The 22,444-nt window shown below is 34.2% G+C and overlaps 1 protein-coding gene across 9 annotated transcripts in view; it reads right to left on the reverse strand.

Moving 5' to 3' along the window:
* Positions 1-22,444, reverse strand: part of PKP4 (plakophilin 4) — a 235,078-nt gene that overhangs the window by 20,794 nt on the left and 191,840 nt on the right. For all 9 annotated transcript variants that reach the window (XM_027865898.1, XM_027865893.1, XM_027865894.1 and 6 more), the window contains 3 exons: positions 19,537-19,669; positions 15,793-16,006; positions 2,475-2,658 (listed from right to left, as the gene is read on the reverse strand). In XM_027865898.1, coding sequence (XP_027721699.1) covers positions 2,475-2,658; positions 15,793-16,006; positions 19,537-19,669 — 531 coding nt within the window. The remainder of the gene's footprint in view (positions 1-2,474; positions 2,659-15,792; positions 16,007-19,536; positions 19,670-22,444) is intronic.

Genomic DNA, 22,444 nt, shown 5'->3' on the forward strand with positions numbered 1-22,444 from the left:
TGTTTGTTTCATTGCTTCTTAGTCTAAATTAGCTCTAAGAACTATATAGTAATGGGAGCTGCTAGGTGGCGCAGTAGATAGAGCACCAGCCCTGGAGTTAGGAGGACCTGAGTTCAAATCCAGCCTCAGACATATAACACTTACTTAAGTGACTTGGGGCAAGTCACTTAACCCCAACTGCCTTACCAATAAAAACAAAACAAAACACAACAAAAAGAACTATATAGTCAGCCTGAGGGCTTCTCTAATAATAGGGAGTTACTTCCATTCAGCATTCTATTAATTTCCCTACTGCCATGCAGAGGCTGTATCTTCTTTCTTGGTGAGAAACCGGAGATAAGCATGAAAGCAATGATCACTACTAGGGAGTAGGGCATGGCTACTTGGGAACAAAGCAGAATCACAGAATCATGGAATCTTTGAGTTGGAAGAGACCTCAGAGTTCATGAATTTTATCTGAAATATCACCTTCAGTGACAGGCATCCGGATTTTTTTTTTGACAGCTCTATTTATTAAGAGGTTTTCCTTAGGCTGACCCAAAATCTGCAATCCCCAACCTCCCCAACTGCTTCAATTTCAATCCACTGCCTCTAGTTCTGACCTTTGGGACCAAGCAGACAGAATAAGAGTAATTCTTTTACACTGTAATCCTTCAAATATTTGAAGATTGTCATGTTGCCACAAGTCTTCACTTTTCCAGCTAAACATTCCTTGTTTCTTCAACTAACACTTCGGTGGCATTGTTATCTTGGTTCCCCTCTTTGAATGTGCTCTAGCTTATCAATATTTTCTCCCAAGATGTGGTGCTCAGAACTCAGCTTGATACTTCATATGTAGTTTGACCTAGTTAATGTACAGGGCTATTACCTTCCTGATTATGGACACTAAATTTATTAATGCAGAATACGGTAGGATTAGCAATTTTTTTTTTTGCTTCCAGATTAGATTGCTGTTTCATTCAGTCAGTTGCAGTCTCCTAGAACCTGTATGTCTTTTTTACAAGCACGGTCTAGTTACACCTCCTGTGTGATTGATTTTTTTTTGAACACAAGTGTAGGAGTTTACATTTCTCTTTATTAAAATTTCATCCCATTAGCTCTTCAGCCTATCATTCTAGCCGGTCAATATTTTTTATGCCATTGTTAAAAGTCTTTCTCAGTTTCTCAATGTCATTCATAGTCCTGAAGTATGTTATCTGCGTGTTGGGAAAAATGTAGTTGGATTATACTTGAGCTATACAATTGTATAATGTAGCTGGACTGTACAATGAGCTATACAGAGGAGCTTCTTGGGGGATAACAAAGCTTTCCATGTGAAGAAGTATGACTCTGGAGATTTGGTAAGTCTGGCTGAGAATCAGCAAACCTTCACAAGACTCAGTTTGGAAGAAATGATAGCTATTTATCCCATGGATAATCAGGAACTGACTGCACTTCAAACTAAATAATGGAGCCACATTGTAAAGACCTGACTAAGGGAGATCTATAATATTATCTAGCTTCTCTAATTTGCCTACTTTTTATCTGTTCCATGTTCTCCACTTCATCCTGGGTATTCATATTGTCACTCGCTTCAGGAAAATAAAATGTTAGCTTAAGCAAAGTAGTCCTTCCCCTCTAAACTTGTATGTCTAGCTCATACTGTAAGAGAGAAAATGGCTTAAAAGGCTTTCTTTCCAAATTTCTTCTTGGCTGAATATGTTAGGATAAACTAATAGTGTTAATATTAACAGAATACATAATTGTATGCACAGAAGGAAATCTTTATTTTTTATTATTATTAATAACCTCTAGATATTTAATGTAACCCTGGAAAGTACTATTTAGATTGTTTTTGAATTTGCTAACAGAATTCAAAAGGAATTAAATTGTATACCTCTAACTTGCCCAATTCAAACAGCTAGAAAGTAACAGTTAGGATTTGAACTTATGGTTACCTTTGGGTTTTATGAACTCTGGGTGTGGAAACTCCTTCCATTTATGCAGATAGGCAACTCACCTGTAACTTTATAGTATTAGAGAGATGCCTGGCCTTAAGAGTTTGTACTTGTTAGAGGCTGGACCTGAACTTTAAGATTCAGGTATTTCTCACTTTAAGGTCAGCCCTCTATTCATTACTTCATGAACTCTCTTTGCCTCTGATTATAGATATATTAAAAGTCACATTTACTTAACACAACAATGAATATGTTATATGGAAAACTGGAATTGGGAAGTAATTTGAGACTAAAAATAGTAAAAAAATCCTTCAAAGAAAAATTATTTATATAGCACTTCTTCTGTGTCACCAGTTGGCACTCTCAACATTTTTCTAATGTGAAAATAAAACATATTAGTTTGAATTCTGTAATAGAAAGGATGGTAATTCAAAAAACCCTTATTAACATAATAAATCAAATCTATCTAAGAGATAAACAAATGGTGTATAGATTTCAATTATGAAGAAAATGATCAACAAGTAGCTAGGAATTTACCTCAGGCAACCTGTAGTATTACGTAGGACTAGTGAAGTCTGAAATTTAATTTTATGATCTTCATCAAAGGAAGAATTATTCCATCCAGAATGTGGAACTATCACAGTGTTTGTTAAGGTTGATAGAGCATCTCGAATGATTGTCATCTTTACTGCATCACATGAAGACAAGTTCCAGAGAACTCCTTTAAAAAAAAAAAAGAAATGCATTAAAAAAATCCAAACAACATCCTTTAGTGGTCTTTGTAGCTTAAAAATTAAAATGTGTAAAATAAATGTTAGTAGTAATGGCCATGCTAGACCAGTCCATCTCATGTCTAGTTTACACTCTATTTTGATCGGTGAAGATGAAAGACTATTAATTAGACCAGAAAGAAAATCAGAATCCTTTCTTTTTTTTGGAGAAGTACAGTATAAAATAAATCAGGACACAGGCAAGAGAAGGTAAAAATAGCCTTCCTTCATTTCAGAAATCTTGTCCTGCAACTGCCAAAGACAGACTCTCACTTATAGTTATCCCTTGACATGTGGAAGGGATATAGATTTTAAAAATCATATATAAATCTACATTTTATATAATGAATAGTATTTTCTACATATTATGTAATGAATACTCTGGTTTCCATTATACAAATAGAGATGTATTCTTGTTTTTAAAAATTTAGTGATTAGTGCAATAAGGTGACTTATATTCACAGAGCGAGCTAGATCATAACATGGGGCTAACTAGGGGTAGTAGTGTCTGTCTTGAACTAAACAGAAGTAGCCAAGAATAAAAAAAAAAAAAGAGTCAAAGAGAAGAAACCTAATGAAGAGACTAGACCTTCCAGTTACAGGGTAAAAGAGAATCAGCCATTTATCATTTATGTTTGTTTGTGCTCTCTTTCTCTCTCTATGTGAAAAGTTCAAATTTGTTAATGAAATGAAAGAGACTTAAGGTAAATGAGTAGGTAGTTGTTATGATTAAGTAGCATAAGAACTACTGGCTCTCTCCAGGTAGTAGCATCATGGCAAATATATGTATTATTTGTTTTGTTTCCACCAGTGTTTGTGACTTGGAAATACAAAAATTTTAATTAAAGTAAATCTTAAAATATCAAAACCATTGCTAAAATATAAACTTGGTCACAGCAAAATTTGGTGTTAGTTGCTAAGCAAAGGAAACCTACACATGACTCCATAAATTTTCAATAAGTCATTTCAGAATAATGGTACCCTTTGCTTTAAGGAACTGGTATATTTCAGCATTTATAACAATCAGCACAGTTCTATTTTATCTGTAGATCATAAAGATCAGAAATGGATTGCATGTTTTAGCAAAATTACAGCACAGGAAAAGACTGGTTTTTGATGTAGGAGTAAGACCACTGGACTTAAAAAGTCAGAAGTCCTGTCTTCTCCTTTATCACTTGCTGAATTCCTAGCTATCCTTTAAAGCCCAATATACCTTCTTAATTCTCCTAGCTGGTAATGATCCTCTCACTGCAAAGGCAGTCTGCTTTGCTACTTGCCAATTCACTAACCATATACTATGGTATAGTAAAACTTCCTTTACTAGAAACTGATTAGAGCAAAAGCCAAAATCTGTATCATGAAAGAAGAAATGATAATGAGAAAATGGCCCAGTTGCATACAATTCCAACAGCTTTACCCTAACATATTTTTTTTTAAATTTATTTTTAGTTTTCAACATTCACTTTCCTAAGATTTTGAGTTTTAAAATTTTTCCACCTCCCTCCCCAAGACAGCATGCAATCTGATACAGGCTCTACATATACATTCCTATTAAACATCTTTTTTTTTTCCTATTAAACATATTTTCACATTAGTCATGTTGTAAAGAAGAATTAGAACCAATAGGAGGAACCACAAGAAAGAAGCAACAAAACAAAACAGAAGAAAAAAAAGCAAATAGTATGCTTCAATCTGTATTCAAACTCCATAGTTCTTTCTTCTTTCTGGATAGCATTTTCCATCAGGAGACTTTTGGGGATGACTTAGATCCTTGCATTGCTGAGAAGAGCTAAGTCTATCAAAGTTAGTTATCGTGTACAACATTCTCTCCGTTCTGCTCATTTCACTCAGCATCAATCCATGTAAGTCTTTCCAGGTTTTTCTGAAGTCCACCTGCTCATCATTTCTTATAGCACAACAGTATTCCATTACATTCAAATACCACAACTTGTTCAGTCATTCTTCAATTGATGGGCATCCCCTCAAATTCCAATTCTTTGCCACCACAGAAAGAGCTGCTATAAATATTTTTGTACATGTGGGTCCTTTTCCCATTTTTATGATCTCTTTGGGATACAGCCCTAGAAGTTTACCCTAACTTATTCAAACAAGATGCCAATGCTAAAAAGTAGAAAAGGCAGAGATGACCTTATCAACATTAACTGCAAAAGTTTAGTCAGAAAAGTTTAGATAGGAAAGTCACCAAAATGAGAAGGTGCCCCCCCTCAAAAGTCCTGAAACCACTTCAGCCCGAAAATACTCTATTTCTTTGCCAAGTGTAAGTCAAAGGCAACACTAGATTAATGTACATAATAATATGTAATCACTAAAGGTGAGGAACATGAAAAACGAAAGCTGCCACATAAAAAGGTGTAAAGTAGTAGGAAGTGACAAAGTTTATAGAAAAGTTAGACTGAAATTCAACACACATTGTCCCCCAAGCATTGAGATAAAGTTAGCAGAAAAACAGATAAATGGAAATTGAAGCATGTCATCAGTTCTATAATAATCTACATTCCTAATTACAATGATAGCAAAACCACCAACTTTATATGTAAAATGGTATAGGATAAAAACAGCAAGACTAGCTGGATGATATATATACACTAAGGAAATCAGTGAAGAAGGTAATGAAACATTGAAAGTATTATGAAACTGCTTCATAAGATATATCAGGGAGAAAATCCAAAATAAAAGGGAAAAATCCTGGATAGAATTACTCCCCAAAAAAGGAAAGTAAAAGAAAATCAATAACTACAGACCCATATATTCAACTTCATATTAGAATGCTCTATGCATGTATAAAAGGACATCTCTGATGAAAATAAAAAATGGGAACAGGTACTTTCCCAAGTGGTTTTATTCATAACAGAACTGACCAAAAGATCCATAATTATTCATAACTTTCATGATGTGACCGGCCCATATTCTATTTTGCTTATATTTTTCTTTGACTACATTCTTTAACCCACTTCACCTCTGTAATTCCTTAAAATGCTCATGGCCACCTTCCCTTCTCCATTGCCTTTTGAGTGATCCACAATTTCAATTCATGTGTCGCATGACTTGCTATCTACAACCCTGGAAGGAGCATCAGAAAGAAAGGTTTTTGTGTCAAGGTTAAAGCCTGTTCTTTTCTTCTTGCTTGGTTCTTGACCCAACTCACTAATTATCTGCAGAGTCTTTGAAAGATATACATATATGTGTAGATGTAAGAGAGGCCTACACAACTTGCAGCCTACCACTTACAATCCTCATGCCCCTTGCAGCAAGCCAAAGGATTTCCTTCACATACAAAGGATGTTTTCTTCTACATTTTTCAAGGGCTGCCCAAAATCCCTTGGTGTGTCACAAGCAGATGGAGGGCTGTAAGCTGTGAAAGCCTGATGTAAGACATATATGTATAGTCTTACTGCAATTTTAAGGGGAAAACAATATTATCTCATTGATCCTCACAAAAAACCTGTAAGGTAAGTGCTATTATTACTCTGATTTTACAGGTGAAGAAATTGAGGCAGAAAGAGGTTAAGTGATTTGTCTAGGGCCACACAAAAAGTAAGTGTCTGAGGTCAGATCAGAACTCAAATTTTCCTGACTCGAGGCCTAGCACTATATGCACTGTGCAATCTAGATGCCTTTGTTTTTAATAGTTTTAACTTATAAATAATAAATAAGCTATTAAAGCATATGATAACTGACATCAGGGAAGATTCTGGAAGTCTGGTTGGAAGGAGTGGGTGGAACTAAACTCTGAAGTACATTTCATGCTCCCGGAGTGTTACAAAAGGGGGATACCCTTGCATAGTCAAATTCACATATATACATACACAATGGACCAAACTCTTATCATAATCTGGACAATAGCCATCATTCACATGGTTTTTCCTCTGTGGATGGTTCGAACAAAATCTTAAAACTGATCAGGAAGCTCATTAAGGAAGCCCTGCAGTGTTCTGAGGATTGATACAATCTGCATGTCATATGTAAATGGGAGCTTCTGGAAGAGCTTATCATCTATGGGAAACCTCTCCTTGGAGTGATCACTAATCACTTCCACAACAGTACTGAACACTTTTGGTGAGTGTACATACTTCTCTCTACCCACGTTTGATGTGAAACGGTCAAAGTTCTGTTTTATTTTTCAAGGAAATTTGAATAATTTTAAAATACACATGGGAGCTGCAAGCATTCTGCTCTACAGAATCAAATTATTTTTTAGTCAATAAATAATAAGTATAATGGAATCTTGTGTTTCCTACATCCTTCAGTTAACTGTGATGGTCAAGATGTCTTCTATAGACTATCACTTGTAGAAGCCTTCCTGTTCCCCTTTAATAGTCTCATTATGGATGCTCCTAATTTGCGTATAAATTATTCTTGCAAAAAAAAATTTTAGATGTGAAATTAAGTATACGAGTCAGTAGTTACATTCTTTCAGTTTCCTTTTTTGATAATTATGTCACCTCCAGCATGAACCTCCTCTGTGTTTACTTGGTCCATTGAAGCTCCTTTTTCTTGCTTTTAGTGCCATATCTACTTTCCCTCCAAGCTTATCCAGACCTGTGATGCTAGAGATAAATTGAGATGGGTCTCTGCTGTCACAATGCTGAAGAATCAGTGTTCTTCTTCCTGTATGCCTGCTGGCCAATTTTTAGTTTCATCCTTAATGACTCTGGGATGACTGCTTAGTTGGGTCTAATTTTTCCATTAAATGTTCCCCTGCCACCACTGATTTTCATTATTTTGTGAAGCTATACTGCTTACAATTGTCCACTACCCTTTTTCATAAAGTTTGATAAACAAGATGAAATTCTTTTTAAAATTAAATTTATATATATGTACACACATACACACAAACACACACAGTATTTTGTCTCCCTCCCCCCATTACACGTTAAAACAATTGTTAAACATTTGGTTTTCTAAAAAAGTTTTGAGTTCCAATTTCTATCCCTCCCCTCTCCCTGAGATGTTAAGCATTCAGATATGTCATACATGTGCAACCATATAAAACATTTCCAGAGTAGTCATTTTGTACAAGAAGTCTTGAGTAAAAGAAAAAGAATGAAAGAAAGAAATGCAAAAATAGCATACTTCAATCTATATTCAAACAATATCAGTTTTTTTCTCTGGAGGCAGGTAGTATACCTTTACAATTGTCTTGGATTATTGTACTGCTGAGAATAGCTAAGTCATTCACAGTTTTTCACATCAAACAATACTGCTGTTACTGTGTACAACATTCTCCTGGTTCTGTTCAACTTCATTTTGCAACAAAATAAAATACTAAATGTGTTGCTCTTGGCTTAGTGATTAAATTTACTAAGCTGGTTTTTAGAATCTCTTGGTCTTCTTGTTGTGGCAATTGATTTACATTGGTTAAATCTGTATGAAATTATTATAATCTGTGCTGTTTTTCCAATCATTTCTCACTATGGGGGCACCAATAAATTGCTTATATAGGACAGACTAGAGTTTTTTCAACTGTATGCTATATTATTTTTCATTTTTATTCCTTCTTCTAATATTGTAACAGTAATCATAATAATTATATATATATCTTTAAAAGTTTAGAAAGCAATTTACGTATTTCATATCATTCAGCCTCATAAGAACTTTGAGTTAGGTACTATTGGTATGATTATCTGCTTTTTACAGAAAAGAAAATGAAGATTCAGAGAGCTACACAGATAATAAATGTTAAGAGATGAGATTTGACTTTAGGTATTACTAACTCCAAATCTAGCATCCTATTGACTTGGTTATGACTCTCACACAAATATTCATTTCCTAACTGTTATAAAACAACAAAAATAAAATTGACTGTAATGTGTGTGTGTATGTGTATTTTTAGGACTAGAACTGTTATTTAATTGGCATAGGGAGCTTCCACTGAAGAAACCTCCTTTGCCAATGCATATTGTTAATGCCTACTCTGCAATTTAGTCTTTTTTAAAAAAAATTAATTTATTTTGTTTTATCAACAATCACTTTCATATGCTTTTGAGTTTAAAATTTTCCTCCCCATCCCTCCCCACCACCCTCCCCGAGATGGTGCACAATCTGATATAGGCTATATATATACATTCCTATTAAACATATTTTCACATTAGTGATGTTGTAAGTAAGAACTAGAACCAATAGGTGGAACCACCAGAAAGAGGAAACTAAACTCAACAGAAGAAAAAAAAAATAGCAAATAGTATGCTTCGATCTGCATTCAAACTCCATAGTTCTTTCTTCTTTATGGATAGCATTTTCCATCATGAGGCCTTTGGAGATGTCTTAGATCCTTCTATTGATGAGAAGGGTTAAGTTTATCAGTAATAATCATTGTACAACGTGGCTGTTATTGTGTTCAACATTCTCCTGGTTCTGTTCACTTCACTCAGCATCAGACCACACAAGTCTTTCCAGGTTTTTCTGAAGTCAGCCTGTTCATCACTTCTTACAGCACAATAGTATTCCATTACATTCATACACCACAACTTGTTCAGCCATTCCCCAGTTGATGGGCATCCTCTCAATTTCCAATTCTTTGCCACCACAAAAAGAGTTGCTATAAATATTTTTGTACATGTGGGTCCTTTTCCCATTTGTATGATCTCTTTGGCATATAGCCCCAGAAGTGCTATTCTGCAATTTAGTCTTATAAGTGCCTGATGGTACTTAGAAAGTTAAGTGACTTGACCATGGTCACTCAGTCAGTATGTGTGAGAGGCAGAAATTGAATCCAAGTTTTCCAGAATTTCCTGACTCTGAGATATGCTCTCAATCTACTACATGAGGTCAACGATATATATTCAGAGAAGATACTCATCAACTTAGATTTGCATTAAACACTGTTTTGTCAACATATTTTACCACTAGTTAAAGGAACTAATAAAATTTGCACAGCCCATGGACTTTGACTTTCAGTTTTAAGAAAGACATACACATCTTATGCAGTGCTCACTGTATCACATGTCTTCTGATTAATTAAAAAAAAAGGATCATAATGAGTAAGTGTGAAATTTCTGTGTAGTATACAAGTCTTTGGAGGGCAATTCTGAATTTTACTGAGGATTAAAGAAAAAGCCTCCCCTCTTCCTCTCTTTCCTTACCCAAAGGAAGAGGTTTTGACTAAGGCCAATAACAGGAGAGAAAGACTTTACAGTTTATGGCAACAAAACAGGCACAGGTCAAAACCTAACCTAAGAAATGAAAAATTCTGACCCAAAGAAAGACCCCTGGGGCAAAAGAAAGGTGGACCAAGAACCTGCTGATCACCTCTTCAAAGAAACCCCCCAAGACATAAAAAGTTTAAGATAAAAGAATGGGAAAAAATAATTAACTATCACGATTGTAAATGTGAATGGGATAAACTTGCTCACAAAATGGGAGAGGTTAGCAGTATGGATAAGCAAATCCATTGATGTGACAGAGAACATTCCTCACCTGACTTCTTCATTTCTTTCCTATAGTATTTCACTTTCCCTCTTTACTTCTGAAGAAAACCATTGTGTGCGAATTCCTGTCTTACCTAATTCTGAAGCGATACTTGTTTTTTTCCTCTATGAGAAGGTAAGCACTTTGGCATAATTTAGCCTCTTTGATTGCTCAAATATATTTACCTTTCTAGCTTTCTCTTGATGTTTGTAATTCAAAGTTTATACTTAGCTCCGATCTTTTCAATAGCAGTGGTTCAGTCTTCTTTCTGTCACTAAGAGTCCATTTTCCCCCATGTAGAATTATACTAAGTTTTTCAGGATAAGTTATTGCTGATTGTAAACTTTTATTGCTTAACTTTTTGATGATCATATTCCAAGATTTTCCTTCTATATAGCAGTTGCTGTTAAGTGTTTGGTGTTTCTGTTGCAGTTCTTTGGTACTTGAACTATTTCTGCTGGCCATCAGTATTTTTTTCTTTGACCTAGAAACTCTGAATTTTGTCTATGACATTTCTAGGAGTTTTCATTTTGTGGTTTCATTCAGGAAGTAATTGGAGTCTATTTTCACTTAAAACTCTTGTTCTAATAAATATAGCCACTCTGTATTTATGAGTTTTGAAATAGGATAACCAGGCTTATTTTTTAGGTCATGGTGTTCAGGGAGTCTTCTGATCATTCCTAAATTGTATCTCTTTAACCTGTTTCCCAGGTCAGTTGTTTTTGATACTAACCTTTTAATTATATTTTAATATTTTTCACTGTCTCATGGAGTGACCGAATTTGTTTGATAATTCTCATTTTCAGGGTATCTGTTGCTTGGTTAAGGTTTCCACTTTTTATTCAAAGCTATTTATTTTTCTTCTAATTCTTTCCTCCAAATCTCTTTTTACATTTTTAAAAAATGTATTGCTTAATTTCTTTGCAGGTACTCTGGTAACACTTACAGCCAATCCATTATTTGTCTGAGGTGCTGCTTGTAGTTTTTCTAGAGTTACTTTCTTCTGGGTTTAGTTCATAGGTACCACTTGACCATAATATTTCTTCATAGTATTCAGTGTTTTCTTCTGTTTATTAATGTCCCCAGCATAAGTTTTTGATTTGGGACTTAGTCCTTGGAACAGGCTAAATCAATTCTTAGGTCAGCCCGTGTTTAATCATCCTGACATCAATTTTCATGGCTCTTGCCAAGAGGTTCCACCTCCCTTTAAAGTGTTAACGTGTTTGTGATCAGAACGTTGACAGACTTAAAGGTTCCTAATCAGAGCTCTGGGTTCCTCTCTTCTTACTGCACACCCTCCAACTCTCATTGGGTCAGGACAATACTGTGATTTTCTATGACCTGCTTCCCCACTCCGTATCTTCAGATATCCTCAGTCATGGCACTATTATAGGTTTTTGGCTTTTCATCTGAGTCAGTGCTGACTTTATAGGTGAGATCTGTCACCCAGTATTCTTGGCTTTTGGTCAGTTTCTTGTGCAGTGCCAGGCTGGATATAGAAGTATGCTGATACTTTCCAGATTTTTTGCTTATTTGATCTTATCCTCCTTTTACTTCACTGCTGGAGTATATGTGGGAAGAGTGAGCTCCTGTATGGCCTTTCATATATCTATATCTATATGTATCTATATATATAGATATAGATACATATACATATATATACACATATATATTATATATATATCCCCATGACCTATTCTATTCTACCTCAGCTACACACAGAGATGTTCAAATTCTTTATATTGTTATCACTGATAAATGCACAAGACTTCTATGTGCATGAACTCTGAAATTCTTTTATCTGATCACAATCTGTATTCTTTCCACCTCTCCCACTGCCTTGCAAGCCCTCGACTCTATTCTTTGTCCTCATAATGATCTCCATTACTTTCCCAAGTCATATGCCCTTATACTGGCTACACTTTTTCCTTCCCAAACTTGATCCCTTGGTGAACCAATTCAACTCTACTCGATATTAATATCATTTCTGTGGTAAATTTCTAATTTTTTATTATTGATAGTTTGTTTAAATAATTCAGAATTAAAACTTAGTTATATGCTTTATATTTCTCATTATTGTTCTTTCTCCTTGATTATAAATTCTGATTTTAACTACGAATTTGCACAAACTGCTGACTTCTTGAAAATCAGAATATCCACCAGTATTTTCCCATCCACTGAAATGTAGACCACTTCATTCTTTTTGTGGTTTGGTGCTTGCCATATTTAGCATACTTAAAAAAAAAATAAAGTATTCATGATATATACAGACATGGGTCTTCTATATAATCTGTGTCTCTGGTTTCTCTGTCTTTTTCTTGAACCAAACTTTCTCCATTTTTTTTCTCCCTTTCCTCAACTATTCCCACATCTCTGCACTGAAGGAGCCAAGCATGAGGGCATATGTTGAATTGCTTTGGAGGGTTTAAGTTCTTTATTGCATTTCTCAACTATGTTGTCCTATGCAACTGATTTTGGTGTATAGCTGCAATTATTTTCATAATGGTCCTTTTGCAAATACAAATATTACTTGCAATATGTGATGAAGAAATATCCCAGGACAAAAATTCTTGAAGCTTTTGGGAATACAACAACAACCAAAAAACCCAGCCAATTTATTAACCTGTGAACCACTTTCACATTTAGCCACAACTTCTTTTCTTTCTTCTGGTTCTGCTTATGGCAAGGATATCTGGATTTGTAAGATTCAGCTCCTCCAGCAATACGTCCACTTGTTGATATTTGGAAAAGAAGGATATCATATTTAGAGTTGTCAAAAGGTAAATTAAAATTTTACTGTCTAAAAACCACTAGCATCCTCTGAATCCAAGTGATTCTTAGCAACTGCTGCCCACTTCCTTACTGGTTCTCTAATGACTCACCATGGCATAAAGGTCCCCTTGAGTTTTTGAAAGCTGTACCAGTGGAATGCAAGCTTATGGTAGCTTCTACTAAGCTGAAAAGACTTTGAATAAAAGTCTCATGGACAAGAGTCATCACCTGAAGACTAGTCAAGATCATTTAAAGTCCTGACACACTTAAGCAGAAGTTACTAATAATGTTCTCTTCCTAACTCAAGCTGTCTTTCTAAGTCATTGTCTCCAATAAACTAATGGTGAGTAAGAAGCTTACTTTCCCAAGACTTTGTTAAATAAATCAGTAATCTGAATGTTTCCTAATAATTTTTGATTTACAAAAAATTCCATTTTCCTAATAGGAGATATGTATACAGATAAGAATTGCATGACAAAAAATACCATTACAAAGAAGAGTTTTACATAACATAAGTTATATTCTAATAGTGTTTTCTGCTAACCTCAATGATGCAAATTAAGCATAATAAATAATCCTTAGTAATAAATGAATGTACCTGATGACATGCTATTACAGCAATTATCCTTTCCTTTCCTTCTTTTATAAATCCTAATTAACCCTGTTACAAAACTCACTTAAACTTCCAAACAATTAAAACAACAACAAAATCTAAGACTTCTTTTCATAGGATAAATCCCTACAAAAGAAATTGGGAATCTTAATATCTAGGTCCTAAGAAGAGAAAGGGTGATTTCTAGTAACTTTATTGATTGCAACAAAAATACAAAACAATTAAAAAATCTACAACTTGATGGCCCAAAATAATGCATTATGATTTCATTAAAATGTTTCAAAAGAGACAACCAAAACAAAACCACCAATTATAATTTGACTCCAGGCTTAGAAACAGAGCAACTAACAGTGTATGCCTTTTAAGAAGTAAAGACTATTAAAAAAAAAAAAAAGTAAAGACTATAATTGTATTCTCCAATGATCTATTACACTTCATAGACATAAAAAGTAAAATTAAATTATCTTTGGCCAAAAACAAATATTAACTAAAAATTAAAGCTAAATTTCTTTTCAAAATAATTTTCATAAAACTGATACCCATTTAGACATTATTTTTTATTATTAACGATGATTACATGATAGAAGGATGATATTTCATTAAATGGCCTTTAACTTGTTGTTCCTGAAATGTTCCACGTAACTCTTGTAAAAGATCCAATACCAACTTAAAAGGCAGTGAGTACAAGGATAGCGGAATGGTACTTTACAATTGGTACAGAATATCAGATCTTGGTATAAAGCCAAGCTTTCATTTTGCTAAACAGAGTCATTGAATATTAAATACTGAATTTAAAAACAATTGTAAAATAAAACTACAGTTGAATCTAATGGTAATAAATGTTCACACACCTAAACATATATAAATTAACAACTATGTTCAACTTACCTGTTAGATAAACTATAGCAATTCTAATTATGTTCATAAATAAAACAGGTATAGATTTTAGGTATTCAGAGTCCCTAGACTTCAAAATTAGGGTCCCTTTCAAGTCAATGGGCAATAAGGTATAATATATCCATCTCTGAAGAAATCTAGGAAAGAATGCTCAATTAGATAATTTATTTCTAACTCCCTAATCAGGGCAAAGCAAAGCAGGAACAAATCTCCCCCCCCCCCCCAAATGAGGAAAGAACATGAAGAACATCCATCTTGGCTTCCAAAAAGTCCTTCAGTTAATCAGATAATTTGGCCATAAAACTCTATTATGGCCATTGGCTGAAGGAAGGTTTCATGGAGAAGGAGGTATCTGAACTAAGTCTTACAGAATGGGCATATTTTTAAGAGACAGAGCTGGGAGCAGGAAGCAATTGGGGATAGGGAATGCACGAACAAAGGCAAGGAGAATGAAGAATGTGGGTCACTTTAGGGGATGGCGAATTTTCTTGTTTGCCCTGAGAGGAATTATGGCTTAACGGAAACATAACTGGAACCTTGAAGCCAGAAAGCCTCTGACACATCCTGGATGAGTGATCCAGGGGCAACTCACTTACTCTGTCAGTGCTCCAACAAACTTGTGAAGATTATAAATTGCAAAGAAAGTGCTGATTGACATTGGTAGAAGGAGTTTCCCTCTCTGGGAGTTATATATGTCAATGAAATAACAGGTCTACTTTCTATTCCTTTCCTTAACAGGTAAAGGATAATTTTATTCTCCTACCCCTCCCCCCAAAAATTCTGTAAATATTTTGATCAAATTAGATTGTGAGTTCCTCAAGGGCAGGGACTGTCCTTTGCCTCTTTTCATATCCCCAGCACTTGCTTACTTAATAAATGTTTATTGATTATTGATTGAAATTACCTAAAGAATCAAAATATTATTCATGTACTCCATGTGTTTCTTTTGTATTGTACAAATACAATAAATTATAATTTACATGGTACTTTATAAACAGGAAGTCATTATTAACCAATGCTTCTGTGTTTACTGACCTAACAATTAATATTCAGAGACAGTGTGGCTTCTGAAGTATCAATAATAATAACAACTAAGATTTATATAGTGCTTATCTCATTTTATCCTCACAACAGCCCAGAATGCCACTTTACAGATGAAGAAACCCCAGGATCATACAATTAATAATATTGTGCATAGGTATAGTGCTAAGTTCATTTTACTGTAGATTCAGCCTGATTATTTGATTAACTCTTCAATTCTCTGAGAGTGCCTGAAAGCCGGATTTATTTATAGTAGTTTTTCAAATTTCAACTACTGGGAAACAGGTTTTTTGGGAAAAGAAAACAAAAAGAACCATCTATATTTCGTACCTACCAGTTACAAGCTCCCTTATTTCTGCATCAATAGATTTTCTTAACAATCGCAACAGGGCAGGTATCCCACCAACATTTTTCATGGCTATTTTATTTTCATCAGTAGATTTTCCATAAACAAGGTTGCGCAGTGCACCACAAGCATTCTTTTGAACTTCCAAAACTCTGTGGTCCAAAAGGTCAACAAGGTATTTGATTCCTCCTAATCTGCATACCTGGAAAGATAGAATAAACAGTTCAACATTATTGCTAATACGTGAAAGTAAATTCCAATAAAATAAATCATTAAGTGCCTTAAAATTTCACATTTATTGGTATCATCACTACTATGTGCAGAATGATACCAGGTTCTAGGAAGGATAAAGTATAATCATGAAGCTTACAGTCTAACAGAGGAATGCACAATATATAGAAATGCTGATCGTTTTTGTGGATCAACTGTATTTTGTATCATGCTTTCTTGTTGAAGCTATTTGTTTTCAGTTTCGTCATTGATTTTTCTGGCCTTTATTAAGTACAACATGTTATGTCACCTGCCAATGGGGATGATTTTGTTTCCTCTTTGGCAATATTAATACTTTTACTGTGTTCCCTTGTCTTACTGCTATTGTTAGCATTTTAAAAACCATGCCAAATAATGTACTGAGCAAATTTCTAGTGTGTCTCCATTGCAAACATATGCCTTTGATTATATTAGGCAAGAGCTTACAAATCTGACTCAAGGATTTTTTTCTTTTATAGCATTTCATTTATGGCTTGCTTGATTTCTTTTTCTGAGACTAGGCTCTTTCATATCTCAATTTCTTATTTTGCTAGTCTGACTTTTATATTTATGAAGTATGTAATTAACCGCATTTGAATTCCATGTTTTGTTGACATATAAATGGACATAGCAGTTTCTGATTTTCTAAAATTTTTTCTCTTTTATAAACTGATCTCATTCATTTTTTTGGGGGGGAGGGCAATCTGATTCTCATTTTTAATTCCTCATAGTACCTTGCACATAGCATACATGGGTTCATCAGGTATCTTGAAAGAACGTCAATTCTTCTATCTCTACATGAATATGGCATCAAACTGGCTTTAATCTTTTAGATAATTTAAACTAAAAAATTATGCCTTTCGTACAAATATATATTTTGAAGGGCAAGTTGTGTGCTAATTAATACAAAACAGTCTTAGCTGTCAAAAAATAGCTTCTTCAATAGCTTTAAGATTTAAAACAATCAACCTGTAGTCAGAAGATAATGAAACAAAATAAAATCTGAATCCAAGTAGCTATGTAGATCATATTAGGAATGTAGGTGGTAAAATTAAGAATTTAGCTAATTACTCCTAATTCTGAAGGGCAAATGTACTCCTTAAAATTATTTCTTTTAGGTTTATCAGTTCCAATTATGATCAGTATATCTCTAAGTATTTTTCTAATTTAGCCACAGAATTGGGACTAAAGATATTCCTGAGTGAAAACCAAATAAATATCTATACTTAAACTTTTTATCTGGAATGAAAGAGGTTCATATTGTTATAAAAAGTTTGTAAACTTTTTTATTTTTAGGGAGTACCAGATATTAGAAAGTCTAAGTTGACCTTGGCTGATTCAATAAAATGAAAAGAAGTACTAGTTCCAGACCTTCTTCTAAAATAATCTTAGGCACTGACCAATTCTCCATCAGAGACTGCAAATGAATCAGAAGGGAGAAAGACAGAAATATTGTCCATGCTCAAATGAAGCTCCTTCTGAATGACTAATAAAAATTCCAAAAATCTCAGCTTTGTTAGAACCTTGTATTTGTGTTTCTGGGACTTGGGGTTTTATTTAAATGATGGAGTAACAATACCTCTTGTAGTTATGTTTCCCTTGCGGGGTCAACAGATAATTAATTGATCAGAGATCAGGATGGCAGAGTAGAACTTGTACTGTACAAGACATTAAGAAAGTTGGATTCTAGGTCTAATACTGCTACTAACTGTGGTGTGACCTGAGTACCTCAGTTTCCTCCTTTGCAAATGAAGGCATTGGACAAGATGACCTATAAGCTTCTTTTTAGCTTTGACATTTAATGATCCAATGGAAAGTCTTTGTACTTTGTACAATACCCGGCACATACTTTAATGACCTGTAATTTCACCACAATAAATTTCCCTTCACCAATCCCTCTATAATGCAAATAGTTTTAAGAACTGCAGAGGCAAAAAACCTTAAGTCCATCTGGTGCTATGACTTTCCAAACTTACCGAGGCTAGTCTGACATTTAACCTGGACTGCACATTTTCCCAGATAGTTAGTATCTGTCTGAGCTTTTACTTCTCTGGCATGGCCTTTGAGAACACAGGGTAACCTCCATACCACAGCAAGGCACAAGAAAAGGATAGTTATAGAGGGTCTTATACATAGTACTTGCTTAATAAGTATGTGGCGATAGTGTACTGCCCTAGACCACAACTCTGTTATAATCTCTGAGACATCAAAATTCAGACTACAAGACATGACTGGTAAGAACACTGTAAGATTTCTTACATTCTTTATTACTGGGTTTAAGACCCAAAGTTTGGATGCACTGTTCTGCACCTCTAACAACAGTTCTTGGTTCAAGTCCCAATATTCAGCATAAATCTAGACTATACAGTTTTACTTCTTTGAAGGACTCTGTCTCTCAACCCAAAACAGCAGGAGATAGGTGGTATAGGACAGTATGGAGGTCACATGAGAAGAACAGGTGGCATTTATGTTGGACCATGAAGGAAGGTTAAATTTGAACTGGGGCAGAGATATAAATTTCTCAGACCAGGGAACGGTATGAGCAAAGACACAGAAGTTGTTAAGTACAGAGCATATTACAGGGAGGCCAAGTATAATTTCTGTGTTTTTAGGTATCCATCCATAGGTCAGTCCAGTGACTGACTTATAGGTCATCTTGTCCAATGCCTTCATTTGCAAAGGAGGAAACTGAGGTACTCAGGTCACACCACAGTTAGTAGCAGTATTAGACCTAGAATCCAACTTTCTTAATGTCTTGTACAGTACAAGTTCTACTCTGCCACCCTGATCTCTGATCAATTAATTATCTGTTGACCCCGCAAGGGAAACATAACTACAAGAGGTATTGTTACTCCATCATTTAAATAAAACCCCAAGTCCCAGAAACACATTGTTTTATAGACCAAACTGATAAATGAAAATGTCGAAAACAGTAATTCTATTAGTCAAATGAAAGATTAAGGGATATCTGTGATGAATAAATATATGCATAGCTCTCAATAACCAATAATTTGGTGCTGCTCTGAAAAGATAAAAATACTGATAAAACTTAAGAGTTTATAGAAAGTCATATTTATAACTTCCTATAACTTCACGCCACTATATGCTGGCATAAAGTTTGATCATACCAAATACATACATGCATTTCCTTTTATTAGTTTAAGGAATACAAACATTTTTGTTCCAAAGTTCTGCATCAGAAAATATTTTTCTTAAATAAGGTTACATTGACTAGACTTTCTATGGTTTAAAACAAGCTAATTATAAAGACAAATAATTTGGAAATTACATTAAAATCACTCCAAGATTATGATTCCAGCTGTTGTGAGGACTACTTAAATGTGTAATTGGATTACAAAATAATAAAAAATGTTGTAAAAATATTTTAAAAAGACTATTTAGTTGAATAAAATAATTTCCTGTATGTGAGACCTCTAAATTAAAGAGTGATCTTTCCTTTGTTTTCATTCAGAGATCCTGTACCTCAGTTTTCACTTTGTTATCTCCAAAGCACAGATGTTGTAAGTAGGCTGCTGCATTTGCTTGAACTGACGGAAACTGATGTTGTAGCATGTGAATGACTTCAGGCAGTTCAGGATCACGCCAAGCAAATTCTCTGTATGAGAAAAAAAAAATTTTAAGAACTTTTCAAATTTATACATTTAGCACAGTGAAATTATTATTACTATTGTTAAGTAAGAGCTCCTTTGCAAAAAAAAAATTATTAAAGTGCCAAAAATCTTTGTAAAGTTTAAAAAAAAGTGACAAAAACATGCAAAGGCTCAGACAAAAAGATATCAGGGTATAACTAAAGAGACATAGTGGGACAAAAGAGAAACTTAGTGCATATAACTTCTTCCCATTGGTTTCATTTAAAAGAAAATACTATTTTTACTGATAGCTTTCATTTTTTTCATAGAATTAGGCAAAAACACTACAATTCTTTTGGAAGACTACAGGTTCAGTTTTAATGAATTTATACCTATGTAACAACTGTTGGCTGTGGTTAACATAGGATAAGTGTAGGTTCTTTAGCTTAGTGAATTGAAGGAACTGATAGGGAGAGAAAGGGTAACAGGGTGATATCAAAAGGCTCATGCTAATCTTATGGGCCTAATTTTGGAAAAGCATAGGAGGGCTTTTTAAATGTAAACTTGTTACATTTGAGAAAACTGGCTCATTTGAAAATGGATCTAACAATCAGTAAGTTGGCTGATCTTGATGGAGGGATAAGAAAAAAGTTACTTGTCTAAACAAACAATACAATCCTCAAAAACAAACTCACCAAGAATCTAAGCATTAATAGTGAGAGAAAAGAACAGAATAGGAAAAAAATTAATTAACTGTAAAAGAAAGAAGAGCCATTTCTATTAGCTTACTTTATTAAACCAGGTTCTTCTGTATTTAGTTAAATTCCATTCATTAATCTAAACATTAAAAAATCTAGGACAACTCCAAACTAGGTCATTTTGGCAAGGAGATCAACACATATGCAGAGTATGAATCTTCATTAGTTGGACTTCTGAATAAATAGAAGATTTACATGTATTTAGGTAAAACAGATTTCACAAACTGCAACAGGTTTCTTTATTTCTCTTTCCCTTTATTTTTTTCATATCTCTTATAGCCATGGTGCTTAATTTTAATAGTGATTAGATAGCTGAATTAACAGTTTTAAAATAATAAAACCAAATGTCACTTAATTAAGAGGAACTTAAGTACTTTAGACTTAGACAGTATCTTGAACCTAGTGGTGCTCATTAAAGACAAGTTCAATAGTGTTACTCAACTTTTTACTTTATGTGGGTAACCCCAAAACATGTGGCTGAGTCATGGGAGAGAGGATGCAACTCTGGATTTGTTTCACGGTCTTTCTTACTGTCTGAATGGGGACTTTTCCTACGACGTGTGAAAGAAATTCTTTGATCTATTTCATGGAACAAATTATTTTCTTCTTGCAAGCTTGCAGTTTGGAGGGACAGTGGAGAGTTCTTGCCTCCCTCTCAGAGGCAAAGAAGAAAATCCAGCTAGAAATCCATTTTAATGATCTAGCACCATAATTTACTTGAGAAGTATTATGTTTATTGACATGGCTTATTCTCACATATGAATGAGAATGTAAATGAAAATATCCTTGTGAGTAGAGATTGTCTTTTGCCTTTCTTTGCACTATCAGTGCTCAGCATGGTGGGCATTTAATCGATGCTTACTGACTGACAAGTTTGTGTGATATATTATCTTTTAGAAATAAGAATAAGAATTCATATTTAACAACATGGATTTTTTTGAAGTATCAAGAAGTGATTTAAAAACACAGTCCAGCCATTATATGGTATTTATGAAACATTTACAGAACTTAGGAAAGCTTCCAGTATACTGTGTGGATCTTCTTGGGAGAATTTATAGAAAGCGAGGGTAGTATGCAAGGGTTGTGATGCACAGAAGTGGAGAGAGAGTACTTGTGTTGATAACATTGTGAAGAGCTAAAAAACAAAGAACAATAAAATAGCAAAATAATATCTGAAGATTTCTTGATAGATTTAGTCACACAAATTCTGTGACTGAAATACTACTACATAAATAAAAATTTTATACAACAAGGCTATTACTTATATGTCCTTGGAACACAAAATGATACCTATAGTGTGGTATGTTAGTTGCCCTTTTAAGTTTTAAAAAATCTTATTAAAAACTGGGGTCAATTTATACACCAAGCATAGAAAATCATTACTTTAAATTTCATTTTTGGTGGCAGCTGCTTCACTGTGTCCTCTTATTAGGGCCTCATGAACCTTTAAGGCTTATTTCTATAGTGTGAATAGTGAGCAGCTTTCTCAATGGTGTATGTTTAGCTAAGGCTAGAATTCTAATGCTAAAATTAGTCCCAAAAGAAATGTTTCCATATATTTATGAATGAATGAAAAAGCATTTATTAAGCACTTACTATGTGGCAAGCACAGGGATACTAATTAAAAAAAAAAAAAAAAAAGGACAGCTTGTGCTCTCAAGGGATTTACAAAGGAATAGAGGAAGCAACACACAGGGGATAGTAGAGATTAGGAAGGGAAACTTTGTTCCATGAAGTTATAGAGACAGGCCAAGGAAGTCAGATTTAATCTTCCCCGAACTTTTTTATGCCTCAATTTAAGTTAACATGCTTATACTTATGAAATACGAAAAGAACCAAATAAATGTCATTTTATAGAAAGCTAGGGTAGTATGCAAGGGTTGTGATGGACAGAAGTGGAGAGAGAGTACTTGTGTTGATAACATCATGAAGAGCTAAAAAACAAAGAAGAATAAAATAGCAAAATTATATCTGAAGATTTCTTGATAGATTTAGTCACACAAATTCTATGACTGAAATACTACTTTGGGTGATCTATGGTGG

The sequence above is a fragment of the Vombatus ursinus genome, unplaced genomic scaffold (genome assembly GCF_900497805.2).
Source record: "Vombatus ursinus unplaced genomic scaffold, bare-nosed wombat genome assembly UNPS02014779.1, whole genome shotgun sequence".
Lineage (NCBI taxonomy): Eukaryota > Metazoa > Chordata > Mammalia > Diprotodontia > Vombatidae > Vombatus > Vombatus ursinus.